Here is a 25,231-nt window from a genome sequence, read left to right on the forward strand (position 1 = left end):
TGCGGTCTTGTGCTTTTCATCCCTGGCTAATTTTTCAGTTTTAAAAATGACAGCAATCTCTTAAAGTGTATTTATTTTTGAGGGAGGGAGAGAATGCGAGTGAGGGAGGGGCAGAGAGAGAGGGAGACAGGGAATCCCAAGCAGGCTGTGCACCGTCAGCACAGAGCCCGACGTGGGGCTTGAACTCATGAACTGCAAGATTAAGAGCGGAGCGGAAATCGAGATTTAGACGCTTAACCAACATGAGCCCCCCCAGGTGCCCCAATAATGGCGATTTTTGTTGCCGATTCTTTCTCTTTTGAAACCCTCTTTCCTCAGTTTCCGAGCCCCCACACTTCCCCGGTTTCCTCCTGTCACTCCCCTGGTTCCTCCAACACTGGCCACCAAATGCTGGCGTTTCTCAAGGCTCTGACCTCGGTGTCCTCCCGCTACCCTGGGCCCCCTCCCCCTGGGCAACCTCCTGTATGCCCATGGCTTCAATTATCTTCTGTTGCCCGAGCTCAGCGCCCGGATCCTTCCCCTGAGCCCCAAACCAGTACTTGGAGTTGTCTTCAGTCAAACGCATTTGACCAACACTGAACTAAAAACAAAAATCATTTCTCAGCCTTTTGGCCAAGTTCGAGCCAAAGTAGTATCTGTTCTTAGCAGTTTAAGATCTGATAGGTCCTGGAGCTGAAGACAATATACTCAATGGATTTGGGGAGCAGGGAGAGGGAATACGGGTTGCTGTGTTCACTCTGCGCATGACCCCATGTTGCAGGAATGGTGCACACCCCCCCCACACACACACACACATACACCAGGGGCAGCAGCAACAAAAAACTGAACTGACAACCTCCTCATTCAACCTCCAACCTGGCCACCTTGTCGCCACACGAGGCCAAGCTTCCATTTTCCCTCAGTTACTGCAATAGCTTTCTGATTGGTCTTCTAGAACCTTCTCTTCCCTCTTTCCAAGCTCTTCTCCATGCTATATAGGCAGGATGATCTATAGGGCATGACCGTGTCATCACCTGCAGCAGACGTGAGTTAGTTTTGGGTTCTCCTATGTTGGGAAATCCCCCGCCTTATGAGTCTTGGCAAGCCACACACTTCTTCTCGAAGTTGTCCTATGGATCCCGCCAGACCAGCCTCGTTTGAGAGCCTTAGACAAGCCCTGCTCCCTCTTCCTGTGCCGATGCGGTGACCTCCTGTACCCCTCAACTCCTCCCTGTTTTCTTCTGTTTCCCCTTCAGGGTTCAGTCTGTCACTTCCTCCGGGAAGTCTGCCGTGATTTCATGACTTCACAGGCTAAGGCAGCTTTCCTTGTGATAAGGTGTCATAGAATGTGGCGCTTTCTCTGGGGATCACACACCCCTTGTGTTAGTTATTGCTCATCAATTACTGGGTGCTTCCATGGGGTACCCAGTAATTCAGGCACTGAATATTCTGAGAAGAATCTGACAGCGGCCTTTAAGGATCCTACAGTTTCGCCGGGGACCATAGACAACACTATGGGATAAGTACTAGAACAGCCTCAAGTGGACATCGACAAAGTACTCTTGGGTGGGTGCTGAAGAGGGAACAAGGAACTGACTGCCGCAGGAATGCAGGCCAGGGGCACAGAGGGCAGTGACATCTGAGTCAGGTCCTGACGGAGGTTGCCGGGAGCGGGAGGGTGGGAAGTCCTTCCAGGCAGAAGGACCATTTGTGCTCAGAGCCACAAAGTGAAAAAGCACATGGTGGGCCAGTGAGATGCCGCGTACTCTGGTGTCACTTGAACGGAGGGCAAGAAAGGAAAGAGGGAAAGAGGAAGGCAAGGAAAGAGGAAGAGTGCCAGAGACAAGCCTGGAAAGATGGGTCGGGTCAGATTCAAAAGGCCATACTCACCAGGAGCTCAGCTTTTGTCCTGTTGGCCTTAAGGAATTGTTTCAAGCAGAGGAATTGTTTGAGATACTAATTCTGGCTATAGTGTGAAGGGTTGATTGAAGATTGATTGCCAAGCAGATCCATATGGAAGCCACATCTTTATAGCTCCAGAGCCTAGCAGAGAAAGAGAAAGAGAAAGAGAAAGAGAAAGAGAAAGAGAAAGAGAGAGAGAGAGAACTCAATAAATGGTTGTAAATGAATCATGAAGAAACCACCATGACATCGGAGCATATGTGGTAAGTGCCACAAGAGAAACGCTGCCTGGGGGAGAGAGAATGAAGCCCCGAACGAGAGAACTGGCAGAGAACGTCAAGGACAGATGAATGTGGAGGTGTTCTGTCTGAACTAAAAGCAACACAGCTAAGTAATTAACTGCAGGTAGGCGTTAAAGGAATGGGTGAATTAGGTCTGGGTGTGGCTGACAGTGACACAAAATAGACTTCAAATCGCCCTGATAGCAAACCAGAGCTACTAATGGTGCTCCGGTGTCAGGGACTTAGCACATATGGTCCCTTCTGTCCTGTTACTCAACCCCCTCAACACATGGCTTCATGACATGGTCCAAGATGGGTTCTCCGGCACCGGCCTTTCACACCTGCCTGGGGGCAGCAGACTCAGGAACGGGGCAGGGGCAGGGCGGGCTGGTCACCTTTAAGAACGTGCTTCCTAGAAGGGTCTTCCTTCTAGGACACTGGTATAGACTTAATCATATCTAATTGGCAGGAAGGCCGGGAGGTGTCTTGCTTCGGGGCAGCTAAGATTTGGAGGCTATATGGCTGGGAAAAGTAAGAGGTGGAAAGGACATGGAAAATAACTTGTCCCAAGGCTTCAAGAATGATTCTCATATCCCTTGGGTGGCTAGGAATGAAGACAGAAGGGTTTTAAGGAGGTTTATTGGTAGCCACACAGCACAGATGAGTAAGTTTTGTTTGGCACGTAATCTATTTTGGATGGCCTCTGGAACACCACATGGAGAAAAACGGTAGGTACTTGAAAACATATGAGGAAATGGGTCCGTTCCTCTACTGAGACCGTGCTCCTTGAGGATGGAGATCCTTTTAAAAAATTTTTTTATTTATCTATTTTTATTTATCAGAGAGAAAGAGTGTGTGTGAGTGGGAGAGGGGGGCAGAAGGAGAGGAAGAGAGAGCATCTCAAACAGGCTCTGCACTCAGTGGGGAGTCCTATGTGGGGCTCGACCCCGGACCCTGGGACCATGACCTGAGCGGAAATCAAGAGTCAGATGCTCAAGTGACTGAGTCCCCCCCAGTGGGCATTGTCGGGGAGGGTGGAGATTCTTATTGTCCATCACTACATGCCTGCCTTGCCTTAAGGGTCTCCAGAAGGGATCAAGATTGCAGGACAATTCAGAGGGTGAAAAAAATTCAAGGTCCATTTTTTTAAATATATAAAAGTACCAATGGAGAGACTATATCTAGACTCCAGCTACTGTTAGCACTGGAAAGAACTTTCTCAGGGAACTTTTGAAGAAAGGCACCATTGTATGCCATCCATTCAAAACCTACTGTGAACACACACCCACGCCAAGTACTGAGCAGAGGAAAACTTCTTCTAAAATGAGGTGTTACATCTCAGGCGTGTTAGGGAAGGTGCTGAGGGAGGAGGGGACATCTTGGAGATCCAGCCCTGGTGTGTGTGGGGGGGGGGGGAGGGACGGGGGTTGAAGGTCACGACCAGGCAATGTCACAGCTACGCTGACCCACAGATCGCCCCACTTTCAGGCTGAGGGGCGGCGCCGCTGCACCTGCTTTTAGGAAGCCGACCCGCCGAAGCTGGGGGGAACTTGGCGTTCTCCAAGGGTCTTCCAGAGCTGTGAGAGACGTGGCCAAGGATCCAGACGATTTAATCCAGTTTTACGAAAGGGGGGTTACAGTGAGTAATTAAGGCACAGTTAAAGAATTAATCACTAATGAGTCATTAACTCTGCCCACTATTGTACAGTTAACAAGCTGAGGCCAGATTATTAGAGCCAGTTCCCAATTAAGGGGACGACTTTGGCCACAAAGCACACCATCCGCCTCTTGAACGGTCCGGCGCGCCCGCCGGGCGCTGCGGGGCCGCGCCTTTCCCAGGCCAGTTAGGACGCAGGCGGAGCCCCGAGGGCTGGTGCGCAGCCCGCGCTTGCTGTGCAGAGAGGAAGTGCAGGCTTTTTCATTAATTTTATCTTCCCCGGAAATCTTTTCCTGCTGGGCTCCTGGAGGCTTGGATGCTATTCGTGTATTAAGGTTCTGTTGGTGAAAAGGAGCGCTCGCATGGAGACTGGGAAGCGCAAGCGGCGAGGCTGGCGGGCGGGGAGGTGGCGGGAGCCGCGAGGCAGGACGTCCAAAATTAAAGTCGCTGGGACGGCTGAGTCCGCACTCCTGATGTTCCCACCAGACACCGCCCGCGGGACGGACGAGGCTCCCGGGGAGCAGAGTCCAGGGCGGCCCCCGCTTCCAGAATCTGGCCGCAAAGCCTTTCAATTAACCGATGAACTTGGCCGAGAGAGGGGAGGATTAGGATTCCCTGTCTCCGCTTTTTGGATTCTGGATTAACTGGAGACGGGAGTGGGGGGCGGGAAGGGATTGCCCATCTCCCACACTTGAAGGATCTGTTTAAAATAAGTCAATACATCGGGGCCACCCCAGGCCAATTCCTGACCTCTGGACGAAGCCTGCCCCTCTCAGGGGGTCTCTCCCAGTCCTCCCATCCTGTGTCACCCACACCGTTCCCGACCAACCCTCCCGGGCGGCAAGGGTGAAAACTCGGGCCCGCGGGGCGCAAAGCGGCACACCCAAGCCACCCAATCCCGGATGAAAGCCTGGACGGGCCCGGGGCCGCAGCGTGGAGGACACGGAGCAAGGAGGGCCCCGCGGCCGCCCCGGGACTCCGTGGCTCCAGAAACGGGTGACCCTCGGTCCCCTGCGTCCCCGCGGGAGAGAAAAATCGCCACCCAGAAGCCGGAGCCCACGCACGCAGTATGATCACGACCCTCCCACGGGCAAGAAGAGACGCCTCCAAAATGGGGAAAACGGGAAAACTGAAACGCCCCGCGACGCTGGGACGGTGGCCGGGGCGGCAAGGCTCCGCGCGTCGGGGATCTCCGGGCCCTGGGTCCCCGCGGCGCACACGCGCGGGAGCGCCCCAGCTCCCCAGGCCGCGCCCGACCCCGCCCTTCTCTCGGAGTGGCCCAATCCGAGGCGTCCTTCCCCGCCCCGCCCCCCGGCCTGGAGCCCCGCCCCGCGAGGCTCGGAGCCAGGGACGCGGGAGCGATTCTGCAGCAGACTCACCTGCTTTCCTCCCGCGGCGGGTCACGGCCCAGGTCGTCTTCTGGGGAGGAAGCTCCCAAGGCCTGCCTCTTAGATTGACTGAATGCAGTCAACTCGAATGAGCGTCTGCCTCGAGACCCAGGCCGCTGTGCTTGGGCGGCAGTGTCTTTCCTCCCCAAACCCTGTAGACCCACTCCCACCTGGTTCTCGCTCCCCTTCGGGGGACACTGGAAGCTCTCCGCAGCCAAACCCGCAGCCTCATCACGGAAGGCTCAGGAACCATTTTTCGAGCGCAGGAGACCCCTTCCCCGGAGTCCCGGAGGGACTCGTGCCCGCCCCAAATCAGAGCCGGCACGATCTAGCTTCGGAAGCCGGGGCTCCACCTTGGCCAGCGCCTGCGCAAAGTGCTTTCTGCAGCCGGGAACTCGAGCAGCTTCCCGTGTTTCGGGGTCGTCTGGGGCTTAATGTTCTTTAGCGAAAGTCATTCTCACCTCCAGCCTGAGTTAAGTCCTGGCTTCCCACTTCCTCTGCACCTCTACTGCTGGAGCTCCTAGGCAGCCCCCAGGAATGGGGTGGAGAGGGGCGCTGGGGCTGATGGAAGCCCAGGAACGACCCCTCACACCTCAGGACCTTAATTCCCCGAGTGGCCTAATGAGTTGTTCCCGGGAATCGAAAGAGGAGCGCTTACTCAGCAAGTGTGTCCGGAACAAGTGCGCTGTGGTCGTGAACTGACCAGAGCTTCGGGCCTTTCTACTTACAAGCAGTATTCACCGACGCTACCTCCCCGTGCCTCAGTTTCCTCATTTATAAGATGAGGCTAATTGTATCTTCCTGGCATGGTCCCTGTGAGCCTTAAATGAGTCAATCGACGTAAGCTGCTTGCGGGAATGCCGGCCTGTGGTAAGCTTTGAACAATCATTAGCTGTTAGTATTTTGATCATTTTCCAAGGACGTGTCCCTGACGTCCAGGCAGGGCTCACTCTGTCGGTGTCCAAAGAGAGGGTTTAGAATATTCATTCTCACACTAAGTAGTATAAAAGAGGAGAAAGAAGTGATGGAAAGGTGCCGATGAAAAAAAGAATAGGAAGAAACATGGCATAAAGAGGCAAAATGAGGGGCGCCCGGTGGCTCAGTCAGTTAAGCGGCCGACTTCGGCTCAGGTCGTGATCTCGTGGCTTGTGGGTTCGAGCCCCGCGTCAGGCTCTGTGCTGACGGCTCTGAGCCTGGAGCCTGCTTCGGATTCTGTCTTTCTCTTTCCCTCTCTCTCTCTCTCTCTCTCTCTCTGCCCTTTCCTTGCTTGCTCTGTCTCTCTCTCCCCCCCCCCCAAAAAAAAAGGCAAAATGAATAATCATGGAAGTGATTTAAGGGAACCTAGGAAGATTTTGGTGATAGGATGGACCGGATCAGGGGTGCCCAGGACCCGGGAAGGAGAAGGGAGGCAGAGCAGGTACTCACCAGGAAAGGTGGGAGTACTCTGAATAAATCATTCCCGGTTAAACAAGGGCATTAAAGGATGAAAGAGAATAGTCCACCTTGAAAGAAATTTACTTACACATTCATCCTGTTCACTTTTTTTTTTTTCATGCCAATGTCTGGTATCACTTGGCCAATCCATTCATTTCCCCCACGACGTGCAGGTGTTACTTCCTACCTCTTGGGCGAAATGACCTCACCGAGCGGCCTGCTATATGCAAGGCACCGCAGGAGGGCCTAGGGGTACACGCTCCTGATGGTGCTATAGCCTCTCGGGACCCTCCTGGCAAGGCCTGAATCCCGCGACGACACCCCCTCTACCCCCAGCCCCAGGACAGTCATCCGCTCTCCAAGTTGGTTTCAGGAACGCCAGAGCAGGGATACCGTGGGATCGGAGAGGCGGAATCACACTGTGTAGCGCCTTGTGTGGGGTTCGGTAGTTCACACAAAGCCTTACAGTCCATCATTGCATGTTTCCCACCTCCCAGGGAGGTAGGTTCATTTCGACAAGGAAAGGGGGCTGGGGTGGCTCACGAACGTGCTAACGAACGACAAACAGTAGTGGGTTGATGAAGCCAAGGCTCCGGCCGCGTCTTTTCGGGTGCGCTCGGAGCAAGGAGGCCCAGAGGCCCTGCGCTCGGGGAATCCGGGTCATTCCCGAGGCGGCCCAGCTTCCAGGATCAACTGCGGATACCGCGGCTGCTCAGGCTGGGAGTCCCCGACCCTCCTTCACCGGGGACCCCCCGAGTACCGCGGATGCTCCGGAAGCTGGGGGGAGACCTCCGGCTTCCCTCCCGCCCCAGAGCCGGCGCCAGAGAACAGCGGACACTGCCCGGGTTGTGCCCGGAACACAGTACTTGAGCGCCGCCGCTCACCGGACGAGCATTAAACAGGACCGCGGGCGTCGGGGGTTAGGAGCGACTTGGGGAAGCGAGAGAGGCGCCCGGATGAGAAGAGGAAAAGTCGCTTTGCCCCAGTCTTTGAAGGACTAATGTCATCAGTCCTGGCACCGAGCCCGTGACCCGGACAGCGATCCTAGAGGGGTCCCGGGCGGTGGCGCGCCGAAAAGAGGGGCGGGGCCGACAGGCGTTTTGGGTCTTGCACCTCTCACCCTGGGGAAGGTGATGTAGACGCTTCCTCTTGGGGTCGAGCGTTCAAAGAGCAGCCGCGGCTGGGCTGTTGGGCTACATAGAGAGGGCCTGGGAACGCGCAGCGGGGTGAGCCTTGGGCTCCTGACTCCCCGAGCCCCACACACTCGCCGCTCCCACACGCGCCGGGGCAGGGGAGCCCTGGTGAAGGGCGCCGAGTCTCCGCCGCAGCACAGCGCCCCCCGCAGGGGACGCAGGAGGGAGACCCAGCTCCTGCGCAGTCCTCCGCTCCCCGCGAGCCACCCTGCGCGTCCCCGCGGCCCTTCCCGTACCCCCACTCGGGCACACGCGTCTCCCTCCCCGCCACCGAGGCCTGAGCGCCCTTAACCAGAGTCAAACCAAAACAAGGCAACCTTTAATTCTCCTCCCCGGGACTTCAAACTACGTGTACAAACAGTCCCTCGAACTCTATTTCTCGGCCTCCCCGTCCTCCCAGCTGTCGTTTTCTGGGGGTAGCCACGCCGAGGTCAGGCTGAACCCCGAGGGGCCCGGCCGCCTCTCCCCCTCCGGCACCAGGGCCGGGGTGGCCGGAGGGCCTCGGCAGACCGGGTGGTCAGCCCTCCCCGGCGCGCCGGGGACAGACGCGCGCGTCCTAGAGCCCCGCCTGGCTGCAGCTTCAGACGGCTCCGGAGAGTGACAGTGGGGGACCCCAAGGAGGGAGGGAGGCGCGCGTGCGGCTCCGGGGCGGCTCCCGGGGCGGTGGTCCGGCCCGATGTGGTCCCCGGTGGCCCTAGAGGGCCTGCCACGGCTTCCCGATGGCCTGGATGTGCTCCTTGGCCTTGAGGCGCAGGGCCGCGATGCTGCTGTTGCGCGGGTCCGCCTCGTCCAGCGGGAACTTGTCCCCGAAGCCGGGCGCGCACGGGTAGGCGGGCGGCGGCGGCCCGAGAGGCTGCAGGCCGGGGCCCAGCGGCGGGGAGTTGAGGAAGGGCGGCGGCGGCGGCGGCGTGTAGCTGGCGGGCAGGCTCTGCGCCGGCGGCCCGAAGCCCGGCAGGCTCTGCAGCGCCGTGGCGCCCCCGCCCGGCAGCGGCGACCCGAGCCACGACTCGAGCGGCAGGGCGCCCCCCGCCGGCCCGCCGCCGCCGCCCGGGCCCGTCCCGAGGGGCGCCAGGGCCGCCGAGGGCGGCGAGCGGCTGAAGGACAGGAGGGGCGAGTCTTGCAGCTTCATGGACGACACCTCCAGCTTCTCCTGCCGCCGCCACTTGGCCCGTCGGTTCTGGAACCACACCTGCGGAGGGCAGCACAGCGGCCGTCGGGCTGCGGCGGAGGCGTGGGGACGCGTCCCCGCCCTGCGCCAGGCTGGACGATCCCCTCGCCCCCCGCCCAGGAAAACCCCACCCCTACGCTCTCCTTCCTTTTGCGTCCCGTTTTCCCCTTTTTGCCTCCTCCCTCCTCTCAGAGTCTTTGTCTCATCCGTGTCCCACCCGGGCCCCTGTTTACCTCACCCACAGCTGTGGCTCTATCTGTTTCCCACTCGCGGCACACAGCGGGTGCTCAGGAAAAAAAAAGTGAAGTTAACCTTGGGGATCGGACCCAGGATTTCGGAAACCACATGGCACCAGATTTCGGTGACCTGGTGGCTGGCAGCCCCCCTCGGCACTTTGGTTTAGACTTTGCTTCCTCCCTCGATGGTACTGCTCTCGGTGGCTGGTTTCGGCTCAGGCTTTCTGTGCCTGGCCTGCCTTTCCGCTCGATTATAAACATACGCATACGCAAATACTCTAAGTACCCTAACTGGCCACACTGGGTGTTAAATTCCATTTCCAGGAATTACCGGTTGTGGTGACTGGTGGAAGCAAGAGGGGGTGTTTTATCCCGAGCTTGAGTTGCTGCTTTAAAAAGATCTTCGTTCTTATTTAATTAGTATCCCTTTAGTATTTCTGGTGTTTCTTATAAATGGCTTCCAATGATTACAACAGCTCAAGTTTATTATATTTACGTTGACTTTTCGGAGTCAACTTTGACATTACTCTAAGATGAGTTCAGTGAGTTCAAGCCTGTCTTTCTTTTTCTTTCTTTCTTTTCTTTTTCTTTCTTTCTTTCTCTTTCTTTCTTTCTTTCTTTTTCTTTCTTTCTTTCTCTTTCTTTCTTTCTCTTTTCTTTCTTTTTCTTTCTTTCTTTCTTTCTTTTTCTTTCTTTCTTTTCTTCCTTCCTTTTTCTTTCTTTCTTTCTTCCTTCCTCTTTCTTTCTTTCTTTCCTTCTTTCTCTTCCTTCCTTCCCTCCCTCCTTCCTTTTTTTTTCTTTACATATAGACAGTCCACACCAAGAGTGAAGTCTGATCTCTTAATGATAAAATGTCTATTTCTGATTGATTAGGTAAAGGCACAAGAAAAGGTGTGACGAAGGTGTCACCACCAAGTTACCACCCTTGGACACAGAACAGAGTGTTCGTTGGTCTAGTTTAGTAGAGAATCAGAAAGAACTTTGGCCAAACTGGTGGCCTCAGTGATATATTTCTAGAGGGAAATAGGAGAATAGCTGTGACCTCAGAAGGGAGAAGGCAGCTTTGAGTCAGTGGGGGAGGGGACCTCCTAGAAGCACTGAGGAAACAGTCCCCCAGCACCTAGGCAGAGCAGGGCAAGTGTCTGCAAAGTTAGGATTGGGGGTGGGGCGGGGGAGAGAAAAAGAACAAACCCGTAAGTAACCTCGTCCTCTTCCCACAAAAGATTCATCTACGTAGCCGAGGCCCTAATTTCCCCCAGAAACATGAGATAGTTGCTGATAATAGAAGAGAAACATCAACATGGGAAGGGCTCTCATCCCACGGCTTCCTCTAATTCCCCGCAGGCCCCACTCTAGCCCCGGAAACATCAGCTCTAGTCTCCCACCCAGTATTCAAAGTCAGAACTAAGGCCCAGGAGTCCTTTCTTCTAGGGCTGAGCTGCTGCCCTCCACACAGCTGGAGGCCCACGTAGACTCCCCCCCCACCCACCATCTGATTACATCATAGCCATGTGTTAAGAACCCGCCATATGTTGGGCACTGTGCTGGCCCTGTGGTCACAGAGAAGTCGCAGACACCATTCTCAACAAGCTGATGACTTAAAGGAAGAGCCCAAATCCCTAAACGAATAAAGAAGGGAGGAAGGAAGGCAGGACGGAGGTGATGTCAGGTGTGAAGGCGCCTCTGGTTGGAAGACTGTCTCTCCTCTCCTTCATCTTTCACGTGTGTTCTTTTCCTCCCCCTCCCCCACCCTCTTCCCCCCACCCCCACCCCCACCCCGAAAAGCAGGTGCAAAAATGTCCACACCTTCAATGAAACCATTGCAGCTCGACTGTCCCCAAATTAAGAGAAACAGAAGGGCCCTTGCCACCCTGAGTCACATGAGGGAACTAGTTTTGAAAACCATGATATTTACTCATGACCTGAAACTCCTAAATGAGCAGAAGGGACAAAAGGCAAAAGCTTGGCCCCTTTTACTCTTAAGGTAAGGCGAAAAGCCCCCGAAGGTCTGAATATCTTCACTCCCTGGAAATCCAATTCATCAGACACACGCACAAACCTCATCTTCGTTCCACCGCCTTTCAGATGCAGTGAAATTTGTTCCCAATGACTCCCTTTCAGGCCTCTGCAAAGTCTCCTAATTTGGAAATCCTCCCAGATTTGTCACAGATGACTAGCAAATATTTAAGGCTTTCAAATATTTTAATGATCAGGGATTAAAGATAATTCAGCTTTAATTAAAGCGAAAACCCCTTTACGAGAGAGAGAGAGAGAGAGAGAGAGAGAGAGAGAGAGAGAGAGAGAAGGCCTCTGCAGCAGCGGGAAGTTTGGTTGGATGTACACCAAAGAAGCAAAAGTCAGTTTCTGAAACAAATCCACCAAAACCTTCAACTGCAGGCGCCAGGGTCCTTGCAGGCAGACGGGGGCTTTCGTTTCTCAGCAGGGTGAGCGCAGTTACTGAGGAGGTGGCATTCGGGGCCCCGATCCGTCCCCTCTCGCCCCCCCCCCCCACCACGCTGCCTACATCCCCTCTCTACTCACCGCCGCCCGCCCCAATCCCGGCTGCGTCTACGAAACTGTCGCCCTTCATCTTGCCAGCCATCTCTGATACCTCTCTTTAGGTTAGAAGACGGAGACCCCCCCCCCCGCGGCCCAGGGAGGTGCTACCACAAACTGGAACAGAATGACCCGGAGGCGGTCGTGGGGCACAAGGAAGATCTGCGACGCTCCTTCGAGGCTCTGCGCGAGCGGAGCCGAGGAAGACCAATGGGAAGCGTCCCGCGTGACATGCGTAGACGCCGGGATTCAAGGGAGCATTTGGCTGCGGCTTGGGCCTGGGACCCTCCCGGGGACCGATCGGGGGCGCTTTACCTGGACCCGGACCTCGGGTAGGTTGACCTTGCCCGCCAGCTCCTCGCGGCTGTACACGTCGGGGTAGTGAGACTTCTCGAACGCGCGCTCCAGCTCGTGCAGCTGGTATGTGGTGAAGGTCGTGCGGTTCCTCCGGTGCTTCTTCTTGGGCTGCTCCTCGTCCGACAGCTTCGCGTCGCTGGTGGCGGGACCGACCGGCAGTCCTGGGCTCGGCCGCGCCTCCCCAGGCTCCTTGGGGCAATAGGGTCGAGGGGCTGGGACGAAGAAGCCCCAGAAGGTCAGGGACACTCCCCGGAGTATCCCTGGGCCCAGTCGGCCTACCCTGGGACGCCGACAGCGGGACGCGGGCTCCTCCCGGGCGTTGGACCGGGAGGTCGGGGATAAGGCTGCGGGGGGCCTCTAAGCTTTCTCTGAACGCAAACTGGAAGCTTATATACACCCCAAACCCAATCCCGCGCCCAAATGCCTCAATAAAAGTCGAGGCAGGGGCTCCGTCCTCTTGCAGAGCTCCTAAGTTTGGGCACGCCTCAGGGCCCCGCCGCGGCCGGGGGTGCGCACTCACCTTCGTACTCGGGAGCGGGCACCGGGGCAGGCTGCGCGGAGGGCTCGGCGCCTCCCCCCGGCGCCTTGGGGCAAGCGGCCCGCGCGCCCGGCCTCCTATCCCGCTCCTTCGCTCCCCGAGCGCCCGGCTCCGCCGAGAAGGAACCGAGGATCCCGTCGTCCTTGGTAAATCCCAGGATAGCCTCGATGCTGTGCAGCCGCGAGGTGCTCCCTCCCGGGCTGCGGAGCAGGTGGCCGGCCAGCGAGAAGCTGCCGTCGGCCATGGCGGGGGCGCAGCCGGGCAGGTGCATGGGGAGCGCCAGGAGGCGGGAGGGCGCGGCCCGCGCTCTCGCAGCGCAGCCTGCTCGGGAGACCGAGAGAAGAGGCTCGAAGTCGCCGCTTCCCGGGCACGGCGGTCCCACCCGCGGGGGCCCGACCCAAGGTCAAGCTCGGCGGGCGACGCGGGCCCCGGCTGCGCGCGCTGGAGGCGGGCGAGCGCTCGGCCGGCGGCCGCCGGGGTCTCTGCAGGAGTCTGAAGTTCGGACTCGGGGCAGCCAGGGCTCCGGGTGCTGCTAAAGGCGGCGAGCCCGCGAGCCCTGGCTCCTCCCCTCCCGCCCCGGCCCCGGCCTCTTCCCTCGGCCCCTCCCCCCGCAGCGAGGCGGGTCCTTCCCTTGCCCGCCTCGGGGTCCTCGTTCCGCCGCCCCGGGCGGGGCCGCCGCGCCGAACTTTCCACCCTCCGCCGCTCGATCCGCTCCAAACGCTCCACACACAACCCCGAGGGAAGTGCGGTGGGACGTTTGACAGGCCTGGGGACCCGGCTCTGGGGCCCGCTCCCCCGGTCTGGCCTCAACGGGGCCGACGCCCTTTGCCTCACCTTCCCCCACCACCCGGTGGGCTTGCCTCGCTGCTCGGGCTTCCCTCCCCCTTCCCTCCCCCGACCCCAGACTCGCCTCTGCCTTCAGGCACACTTTCCTCCGCCCGGGCAGAGTGCCCGGGGCGACCTTTGGAAAGACGGAGCGTACCGCTTCCAGGCTCTGGGGCGTAGGGAGTCAGTCCACGCACGCTACTTCTCAGTTTGAGTTTTCCCTTCGCCCCCTTTTTATTCCCAAGGGCACCCCTCTTTCGGCTCCGTAGGCCCAAGCCTCGGTCTTCGGGTTTATTTTGTTTGTCTCTATATTTTTAACGACTCCTTCCTGTCTCCTCGGACTCGCGCGGCCGGCAGGCCCCGTCACTCCAGGGCCGAGCCCCAGGAGGCGGTGGGGCCATCTGTGCCTGCACGCCCGGTGACCTCAAGTGCCCCACCGCCCAGCAGGAGGCTGGGAGGCCCCCGAGTCGGACACGCCGCCGCCGCCAGGCTCAGGCCCAGTGGAAGACCCGACAGGGGTCCCTCACCCTCGTAGACTGTTCCTGGAGAACCCTCTCCCCACCAAACAATCTGCAGGCCAAGGAGAAGGCCCAGCCTCAGGCTGGCTGGAGAAGGACCCTCGTCTGGGGTGCAGGCCTCTCACGTCCTTGGGGGGGGGGGGGGGGGCGGGGGGGCGGTTATAGGCGGAATCTGTTGCATGCATGTCTTTCCACTTGGGGAGCCCCACGGGGCCTCCGTGGCGCAAAGTGGAATGATGGTTACTGCAGGCAAGTGTTTTTTCACATCCGCCATCGCCGTGGTCGCCATTGATAACCTTGTCACCTCTCAAACCTGATGCAGGCCCGGCACGCCCGTCCGCCTTCGCCAAACTATTGGCAGGAAACGTGAACCCAAATGTTTTCCCAAGAATCTCAGGAACTCGAGGTTCTTATTCTTTTTCATTTCCCCAGTTTTATTGCGATATAATTGACGTACAGCGCCGTGTAAGTTGAAGACGGCCAGTATCATGATGTGACTTACGTTTGTTGTGAAACGATTGCCACAATAAATTTAATTAACATCCGTCGCCTCATACAGACACAAAATAGAGTTTCTTAAAATCTCCTCTGTAATGGGGGCTCCGATCTCCACGCAGGGGCGTCTCCCCCCACCCCCATGCCCACCGCTAGTTTATTTCTGCTTGCATTCGGATGAGGGGGGTTACCGCCTCCCTTCCGAGGGTCCCCCACTGACGTGGGCCATGCCAGAACCTCAAAAGAAAAGAAAGGCCAGCCAGGCGCTGGCCTTGAGGAGTTTAACGTCCAGCCTGGGAGACAAGACAAAGGAAGAAACAAGGGAGAAAAAAAAAACCCCACCTATTTTCCAATCCTCACCTTTATTTTATTTTTTTAAGTTTATTTATGTAAGCAACCTCTATACCAACGGGAGCTGCTCGCTGGTCAGCCAGGCGCCCCCAAAGTCACAAAAGAACATGTGACTATATTAAGGAGCATGGAATGATGAATTGTCTGCTGGGCATATGGGGTGGTCATTACACAAATCGCTCTATTTTTTTAGTAGGCCTATAAAAAGGTAAATTAAAATAGCAAGCAGGTGAGTTTGCAGTAGATAGAAATTGAGCTTCGGATTCAAGTGAGAAATTGTGGTTTAAGAGAAAGCTACATTAATGATAATTAACACGCACTTTATAGTTTCTGCACGATTCTTTATAGTTGTCAGAGCCTTTTCACGTTCTTCACATCACAGGATCCTCGAAACCAAGCGAGGTGAGGGGGACAAATATGTTTGCCCCGTTTCATATTATTTTATTATTAACAATATTTTTTAATGTTTATTTATTTTTGAGAGAGAGAGAGAGACAGAGTGCGAGTGGGGGAGGGGCAAAGTGAGAGGGAGCCACAGGACCCAAAGCAGGCTCCAGGTTCTGAGCTGTCAGCACAGAGCCTGACACAGAACCCGAACCTACACACCGAGAGACCATGACTGGAAGTCAGACACTTAATGGACTGAACCATCCGGGTGCCCCCACCCCCATTTTATAGAAGAGGAAACTGAGGCTCAACCTGATACAGCTGGTAAGCGGAGGGGTCAAGACTAGAGCTCAGACCACCTGACTCTTTGTCCAGTGTTTTCTGCCTACAGCTCACTTGTAATACATGGTGGAGGGTGTGATGTTTATGAGAAGAATAAAAGCACATGTGAGCCCGCAGTCTCCGTCTTTAATCCTTCCCGGAGACCGAATGCTGCATCTAAGAGGCTGAGATGGTGACGGCTTAGCCTCCCAGAGAAACGAAGTCAGAGACTGTGGACAGTGGCCTTTGGGCGCTGGTGTCCAGGACTAGCGAACAAATCCTTGAAAGGTTCCCACCACAGTCCAGGCAAAGCCTGCCCCTGGGGCCCTCAGGCTTTCTAGGCTGTCCAAGGCAGTGTCCTCCTAACAACCTGGTGGCACCCCACAATGTCCCACAGGCCAATTACATAGACCGGGTGACTGAGGTTCTGATGCCTTGGTGACCAGAGGACAGCCACAGGGATAGGAGATTGGTGTTTGCCGGTTCCTCTATGACCAAGAATCCTTTTTTATGTAAACTTCCCCAATAATAAATTGATTTCTATAATCGCTGCTAAACAAAGATCGGCAGTGTTTTCTTAAGCTTCTGCCCACACGCTAAGGGGCTTATAGCCTTGTTTTCCAAAGTTAATTCTCTCTGAGACTGCCCAGCTCCCCCTAATAGGTCCAGGTGAGGTTAACTTTTATTTACTGTTTATTTCAGAGTCTTGAGAGAAAAGCAGAAAAGACTTCAACAGCCAGGACTTCGGAGAAACAGGGCAAAGCAGGACAAGGGGAACTTGGGGCTTCCTTTGTGCAGGACATAAAGAGCTAGTCAATACCCTTGTGGGCACGATGGAGGAGTACTCCAAGCAATCAGCCGGGGGTCATTGTTAGGGGCTAATCTACATGTGTATTTCCCAAGAACTCGATTAGGGAAGATGAATGGACTCGGCCATGTCCCTAATTCTTCTAGCATGAAGCAGCATTTTTTCCAGCAGTTAGGCCCGCTTAAAATCAGCCCAACTTCAGCAAAAGTAAGGAGCCTGCCTTCTGAACTCCACCTCTGTTTAATTCATTAATTCATTAGGTGGATCAAAGAAAAATCCCTCCTCCCAGCCCGCATGGGCTTACACACAGATAAAGCCCCTTTAAACTTGGCATGGCCCAGAGAAACATTTCCAGAAGTGAGGAGAGTGAGGGTGGTCGGGGGCTTGGGAGGGTCTTCAGAGTGGGAGGTTCCGGGTGATGTGGGAAGGACAATATCGAACAATAATTGGAGGAGGAGGGGGGAGATTTTGAGGAGAAAGGGAATGGGGACAGGCCAGCAGGAAGACAATGAAAGCTAAATGTAACCAGCAATTATGGGAAGTTGCAGGCCAAAGTGACTCCTTTATCTTGGATGCATGCGCGGGGACCCATGTCTGGAAGCATTCTAGGCGGACTGCCTCCCCCAAAACACTCTTTTGAGCAATGCACATTTGAGGAGTGAGTTCCCTGGGCACTGGGTGAGCAGGTGGCCTGTGCGCACGGCGAGCTAATGGCATTTGACCATAGCCTCTAGTAATTTCACCTTGAAGTGATGTTTGAGGTTGCACTTCATAAAGTGCATGAAACCACCTCTATCATCTGAATATTGACTGTTCTCTTAGTGGATGTATTTTTATCCTGGATATAAATTCCACTTGTCTTGGACCACACTGGAGGACCATCTCCCCTGCTAGCTCATACACAGTCTTTCAGGGAAGGCAACTTCACTTTAGTTGTAGCCCAAACTCATATAAACATGAAACACGCACACACACACACACACACACACACACACTGAAATTCACTGAAATTCAACACTGAATTCACACACACACTGAAATTCAACAAATTGTATACATATATATATGAAATTCACTGAAATTCAACACTGAATTCACACACACACTGAAATTCAACAAATTATATACATATATATGAAATTCGCTGAAATTCAACACTGAATTCACACACACACTGAAATTCAACAAATTGTATACATATATATGAAATTCACTGAAATTCAACACTGAATTCACACACACACTGAAATTCAACAAATTGTATACATATATATATGAAATTCACTGAAATTCAACACTGAATTCACACACACACTGAAATTCAACAAATTGTATACATATATATGAAATTCACTGAAATTCAACACTGAATTCACACACACACTGAAATTCAACAAATTATATACATACATATGACAAATCATATATATATATATATATAACAGTTATTATTTTTTGAATACTATATGCCTGTGGGCACTCTTCTGAGTACTTTATGTGGATTACCTAATTAGTCCTCACAATAACCCTATGAGGTAGACAATATTATTATTTCCATTTTATAGGCAAGGCGTCTGAAATACAGGTTAAATCACTCGCCAAGTTTGCACAACTGGTTTCGGGTGGAATCAGGACGTAGGCGTTTTTTCAGTAACGTGCCCATCTAACCACCTCCCAATGTGGTCAGCTTAGATGACATGCGTTGTGAATTTTCCTGTGGCTATAAGAGAACTAGCAGATAAAAAAAAAGAACACTTGGTAGTCAGAGGGTATAGGAACGTTGCGGTTCAGGGTTTGGAGGACGTGTGAGTGAAAAAGTTGTGATGGGCAATTTACAATTTATTTGGTCAATTATAATGATGACAGGTATGCTAAAAAAAAATTAAAGGATACCGCTCAACTTCTCACGGTTGTCCCATAAAGCTGGGGAAATTTTCGCTCCGTTTCCAGAGTTCCAACTCACTCCCAGTGTTTGATGTAAACATATATTTTTAAGCATCAACCCCTGTGCCATTTACTTTGTCTGCCTTTGATGTCGTGAATTCTCCGCTATGCTATACTGTACATTGTATGTCATGGGCACAGGACGCAACCTGCTGAAAATTGTGGAGAAGACAATCACCCAACTCTCTCTTCCGCTCGGTGCTGGTTCCTCTCTCACTGCCAAATCTTCTACTCAGTGAAATAGTTTCCTACCTGAAGCACAACAGAAGGAAAGTCAGGAAAATGTTCTTAGAGATGCTTGTCGGAAAACCCATCTTTACAAGTAGACAACCAATAATGACTATCGTTGGACACTTTAATCACACCGGCACAGATGATAAACACATACCATACGTCACTTTACCACTCAATGTGGCACTCTGAATATTTTCTACGATTTTCAGACTGAATTGAAGCAAATGTTGATATAAGGATCCTGCGGCGAATAATAACTCCCTCATATACTTGTAGCTAAAAGACACATACCAATGAAACGAATGGGCATCATCTAGGCATTTCTGGCTGAACTGAGATGGGCAGACGGTAACAGACATTTAACCCAATCGCAAGGTGAAACCAAGGGGCAGCTGGGAGCTGCTGAGTTTCCCGGGGGTAACAGGCTGTTTGAAAGACTTCCTTTTGTGAAGGAACAGAGACCACAGCTCTCTGGAGATCATCCGTTAATTGGCAAGAAGGCTGTCCTTTGGCCTTTCTGTTGTTTCCCAATCACGATATTTTTAGGAACACCAGCACTTAAGATTAGTTTCTGATTTAGTTTTCTGGTATTTCAGAAGATCGTATGTTTTAAGACTTAGGAGGAAAAACTCAGTGATTACCTTGTCTGCTCTCCCAGTCCTCGCCCCAAACTTTCCTTTGGAGATGTGGAAATCAGGGCCTAGAGACGGGAAGTGATCTGCCCATGATGAGACACAAGGGCTGTGGCAAGGCTTGGACTGGGGGCCAGTCTCCAGACTCCCTGACCCTCTATGACTCTCCGGCGCGCTAAGCTCTCAGGATCCCGCACCTGGAAGTCCCACGCTTATAGTCGAGTGAGCCCGCGCATGAATCCTGGAGCAGCGTGCTTATTGAACGAACGCGATGAAGTTACTTTTCACACTACTCCCTAATCACTTACCAACCCAACTGCCTCGGCCCGGGTCCTCAGTTTACTTTTGCAGCTGATGCTAATCCAAGTAGCCTCTACGTAAGGGAGCGAAAAGAATTCCCTTGGCAATAGATTTGCAGGCCATTTGGGCAAACAACTGTCCACTGGTGTGCTAGCATCAGGCTCCAGTGGCTTGTGAGAGCAGATGATTAGTATTCCTTCCCAGCTCTGAGTTCACTGATGTCATATTAGTGGCTTGAAATGAGTCATAGTGGGAATATTTTCACCACAGAAATTGGCAAACGCTGAAAATCCAGGCGTTCTCCCTCTTCCCCCAGCCCCCATGAGTGGGTTCAAAATATTCGCTCACATACCAATGTTCTTACTTCATTAAAGAGCGAAGAAGTCAGAACGTATTATTATGATTAAAGCTAATGTATGATCTATTGGGTAAGAGATGTCCACCTTTCTTGCCAGCAAAATGGAACATCTGCATCAGTATCTCAGAATATGTAAACAAGAGAGGCAAACTTGGATTTCTGCCGGAGAAATGGGCTTTTCTGGCGTTGTTAGGCGCAAAGCTATATTAGGATAATTCCTCTTTATACTTGTTTTCTAATTAAACTAATTGAATTCAGAGTGTCTAGGGGAAGCACAGAGACATTTATCTCAAGGGGATGATGGTCTTGAAACCCATCAATCCTCTTTAGAGTGCTAAGAAGGCAAATCCAAGGACGCCCATCCTGCAGCAGCCTTAACCTGCGCGCACTCAGTTTGGCCATCTCCGGGGTTCTCCTCCCCTCTTCTTTTTGAAAGGACAGTTTATCAGGAAGGCAATTCTGATTTCATTTTCACAGCACCCTATGAGGTCAAGACTCCCCCCTTCCCCACTTCTTACATGACAGCTCTCATAGAACACTTCTGGCCACCCTCCTGTCTGTTCCAACTTGCTCACGGAACTACAGTCGCATTGGTCTTTGCCTCCTCTTGAAATTCTCCAAGCCCCCTTCCTGCCTCAGGACCCTTGCACTGACTATTCTCGCTGTCTGAAATATTCTCCCCCAAATGTTCACATGACCCTTCTTGTCATTTTATTTTTGCTCATAGCACCTTCCACTCTCCAAAACTATCTTATTTATTATCTGTTTAGTTGTTTGTTACCAGTCTCCCTTCATTAGAATGTAAGCTGCGGGAGAATAGGGACCTCGTCTGTTGGATCCCTAGCATTTGCACACATGCGACACATGGCGGTGGTTGATTTAATGAAGAACAGCAAGGAACTAGATTTTACAGATGAGGAAACAGGTTAAGAAACTTGTCTGATTGCACCCAGCTATTAATTGGCACAAGTAGATATTTCTGCACGTTCCGAGGATCAGTCATCGGAAACTTTTTGAAAGAGCAATTATTTCCCAGGTGTTTGGGAAACGTCAGACTGCTTTGCTTTCCTTCCTAAATAGCCAACAGAGACCATTTGATCGCTTTCAAAAGTCAGTTCAGGCCACTCCAGTCTTGTTAGCATCAGCGCGGCCTGGGGTTTCCTCCCCTGTCTTTGATGTGAGTGTTCATCGAATGAGGAGACAGGCTCCATGCAAGGCCACAGCCACCGCAGCCACCAGGCTCAGGCCCACCCCACCCCCACCCCCCGCTTCTCTGTTAGCGGGGCGCCCCATCCTAAGGATGCCATTCTTTTTCCAAAGTGGCTCCTGCAATGGTCCCGCGGACTATTAGCTGTGCTCTACAGCCCCCCGCAACGTCATAGACATTTGTTTGCAAATTTTTATTGTACTTTCTCCTCTGACCCCTTAAGCCTTAAAAATGCTGATCTTATATATCCTGACCAATCTAATTAGCCCCTTTGAACCACCAGATGCTTTCCATAGGGTTTTCAAGACGCTCCCCGGAAGTGTCTTCATTCAGCTGTCGGGAACTTACCGCGCTTACTAAAGGACGTGTGCATTGTCACTCAGAGGAATGAGCTTTAAAGAAAGGCAACTGGGAGATCTTTAAAGTTTTCTGGAATGACTTGAGAAAGCAAGCAAGCATCACGTTGCGCGTGTACGCTATCTTTCTACAGCTCTAGGAATTTGACACCATCGAAGAATGAGGTCTTCAGTTTATAGACGGGGTTGACAACACAGTTTTTCCAGGAGAGCAGCAGTTTAGAGTAGGGTAAAGAAGCTGAACTCGGATACCCGCGCACTTAGCATACTTGCAATGCTGCTTTTGGTTAGGTTTGAACTTTTTCCGTGATACAAGTTTTTTACTTTTTATTATTTTTAATTTTTAAAACATGTTTATTTGAGAAAGAGAGCGGGCTGGGGAGGGGGAGAAAGAGAGAGAGAGAGAGAGAGAGAGGGAATCACAAGCAGGCTCCGTGCTATCAGTGCAAAGCCCGACCCGGGGCTCGATCCCCATGAACCATGATGTCTTGACCCAAGCCGAAATCCAGAGTGGGACGCTTAACAGACTGAGCCACTCAGGCAGCCCTGCGTACGTTTCATTTTTATTGCTTGGTGTTTCATTGTATGTTTCATTCAACTCAGGTATTGCTTGGTGTTTCATTCATTCCATGGTTGTGTGTCCATCCCCCTGATGAGGGACACCTGGGCTGATTCCACATTCTTGGACACATCTTTTTGAGGACGTGTGCTTTCAAATCCTAAGGGTGAAATGCTAAGTCAGAGGGTAGTGTAGTTGCTTAGTCTGTTACTCGCATATGAAACTGACAGAACTTTTCCCCAAACTGGTTGTGCTATTTTGCATTCTCTCCAGCGGCACAGGAGAGCTCCGACTGCCCCACATCCTCGCCAACACTTGTCAGTTTTTAAAATGGTAAACAATCGGGGCGCCTGGGTGACTCAGTCGGTTGGGTGTCTGACTTCGGCTCCGGGCGCGATCTCGCGGTCCGTGAGTTCGAGCCCCGCGTCGGGCTCTGTGCTGACAGCTCAGAGCCTGGAGCCTGCTTTGCATTCTGTGTCTCCCTCTCTCTCTGCCCCTCCTTCATGTTCTCTCTCTCTCTCTCTCTCTCTCTCTCTCTCGCTCTCGCTCAAAAATAAGTAAATAAACGTTAAAAAGCTTTTTTTTTTTTAATTTTTTTTTTCAACTTTTTTTTTTAATTTATTTTTGGGACAGAGAGAGACAGAGCATGAACGGGGGAGGGGCAGAGAGAGAGGGAGACACAGAATCAGAAACAGGCTCCAGGCTCCGAGCCATCAGCCCAGAGCCCGACGCGGGGCTCGAACTCACGGATCGCGAGATCGTGACCTGGCTGAAGTCGGACGCTTCACCGACTGCGCCACCCAGGCGCCCCTAAAAAGCTTTTTAAACGTTACACAATCTAGTGGGTCTGTGGTAGTATGTCATTCTGAAATTGCTTTTAGTTTTCATTTCCCTGACAATTACACCGAGCACCTTTTCATATGCTTCCCTTGTTAGATGTCTGCTCACATCTTTTCCCTTTCTTTATTTGTCTTTAAAAATTTTTACTTTTGAGGGGCGCCTGGGTGGCGCAGTCGGTTAAGCATCCGACTTCAGCCAGGTCACGATCTCGCGGTCCGGGAGTTCGAGCCCCGCGTCGGGCTCTGGGCTGATGGCTCGGAGCCTGGAGCCTGTTTCCGATTCTGCGTCTCCCTCTCTCTCTGCCCCTCCCCCGTTCATGCTCTGTCTCTCTCTGTCCCAAAAATAAAATAAAAAACGTTGAAAAAAAAATTTAAAAAAGAAATGTTTACTTTTGAGTGGTGAAAGTTTTAAATGTATATTTACATAAATTCTAGACATGTATTTATACCTGGCAAAAGACTGGAATTTGGGAGATATATATTTAAATTTATATATATTTTTTGTGAATAAGATTTTGAGAATTATTTGTTTCTTCAGTAAACATGGGGTTATTCTATTCATCTGGTGTCAGGATTTGTAAGTGTATTTTCTTCCGAGAATTTGTCAGGTTCAAACCGAGACCACTGAGTCGTCAAATGTTTGGGCAGGTGGTTCTCTAGAACGCTCCCTTATTAAAATGTTAACATCTGTAGGAATCTGCAGGTGTATGCCGTGTTTTGGTTTGGATGTTGATAATTTGTGTTCTTTCCTTCTTTTCTTGAGTGATCTGTCTAGCACCTGTCAATTTTGTTGATCCCCTTAAAGAACTCACTTTTGGGCTTTCTTAAAAAAAATAATCGTCTGCTTTCCTTGCTTTATTTCATTGATTTGTGCTCTTGTAGTGTTTCCTCCCTTCTACTTACTCTGCTGTGTTATGTTTTCACGAAGAGTATTTGGGTTGTTTGTTCAACCTTCAGCAAACTTGGCTAGATGCAAACCCCAGACTGTTTCCCCTAGGTGGGCAGGAATAGAATTCTTAGTTCAGTTGTTTGACCTTAACTGGGCTGCCTGGAGTCTGCTAATGCACGCACAAATCGGGGATTAGCCAGGATCTTGAATAGACTTTACATACAGAATTAGGACCATCCTCCCATGATGCTTCTGTCCCTTCTAGGAATTGCTCCTTCACTTTATGGCTACTGCGGGTCACCCCAGATTCTGCCGGCTTTTTGAGGCAATACAGTTGCAGGTTTTCAGAGTCTGAGGGGTCTTCCCTGGCTCCACCATAGTCTGCCTTCCGGATGAAACCGGTAAACAAAGGAAAACTCACTGGCGCTTTTTCCTTCTTCCAAGTGTAGAGTCAATTCCCTTCCAGTGTGGCCCCGCTCTCGGCTGCTCTCCGGTGCCTTCAGGCTGTTGTTTCTTTGTATTTGGTCAAGAGTTTAAAGTTGTTATCTGCAGGGGGGGGTTAATCCACGAGGAGCTAATCCTTCGTTATCACAAGCTGCAAGCACACAGTTTGTTCCTTTTTAATCTCACTCCTCTCCCTGTCTCTCTGATGGCTCTGTTTGTAAGAAGAGGTGGTTTGGCCAGATTTCTAGCGTCAGGAGGGGCACTGAAGTGCTTCTAGAACTCACAAACTGGATTACTTGGTCCCTGAATAACCAAGATTGCTATGTCAATATTTTTTTCAAAAGAACCCCTATTTCCTTCTGCTATAGGGGTGTCTGGCTAATTGAGGACTGGAGTGATTCTACACAAAATTGGAAAGTCCATTGAATTTGTCTTCTTGGAATTCGTTCTTCAGCCCTTCTCCCAAGGGGTCATTACAGTCCCTTCTACCTGGCTAGACATGCTCCCTGGGCCTCTAGACTTTTCTTCATGGACAGCCCTCTAGGTGTCTGACTCTTTCTTCTCCCTTCTAGAACCTACCCAAAGCCTCTCTCCCCTCTTTACCCCGGGGGCCTGTTGTCTCTTTGCTCAGCTGGAGTTAGTAAAGGGACAGAAACCTAGTTCTGTGACAGAAACAATGGGCTAATGTGCTCTCTTTCACGAGGAAAACAGATCTTGAGACTGACCACCCTGAAGCCATAGAATAAATCCCAGAAGGTAAAGTAATCCAGCCTCTTCATTTTCACTATTGAGAAAATGAATTTCCGGGGAAGATAAATGACTTGTTCGAGGTCACACACTAGCAGGATTGGAACTCGAATCTTATTTCTCGACTACCACTTGGCACCAAGGAATGGCTGCGAGCATCGAGTCCGGTGGCCGCAGAGGGTAGAAGGTGACAGAGTCCGTTTTGTGCACGGCTGGCTTCAGTCGTGGACAGTGACCGAGCAGGATTACCTGGTGGGTTAACAGTGTCAACGCCGTGTGGTGTGAGTTGATGAAAAGAACCGAAGATGTCTTAACCTGGAAGAAAGAA

At 52.3% G+C, this 25,231-nt stretch overlaps 1 protein-coding gene and 1 non-coding gene across 2 annotated transcripts; one reads left to right on the plus strand and one right to left on the minus strand.

The window, feature by feature from the left end:
- The first annotated feature begins 592 nt into the window (after positions 1 to 592).
- On the plus strand, positions 593 to 776 carry LOC125149760 (U2 spliceosomal RNA). Its single transcript, XR_007146054.1, has one exon. It is a non-coding gene; the product is annotated as a U2 spliceosomal RNA (small nuclear RNA).
- Positions 777 to 8,528: 7,752 nt separating this feature from the next.
- On the minus strand, positions 8,529 to 12,960 carry RAX (retina and anterior neural fold homeobox). The gene is made up of 3 exons (XM_047828891.1): positions 12,672 to 12,960; positions 12,110 to 12,363; positions 8,529 to 9,023 (listed from the first exon to the last, which is right to left on the minus strand). Exons 1-3 carry the CDS (start codon positions 12,958 to 12,960, stop codon positions 8,529 to 8,531), a joined length of 1,038 nt encoding a protein of 345 aa, XP_047684847.1.
- Between the last annotated feature and the right edge of the window lie 12,271 nt (positions 12,961 to 25,231).

This window comes from Prionailurus viverrinus, chromosome D3, assembly GCF_022837055.1.
Source record: "Prionailurus viverrinus isolate Anna chromosome D3, UM_Priviv_1.0, whole genome shotgun sequence".
NCBI classification, from domain to species: domain Eukaryota; kingdom Metazoa; phylum Chordata; class Mammalia; order Carnivora; family Felidae; genus Prionailurus; species Prionailurus viverrinus.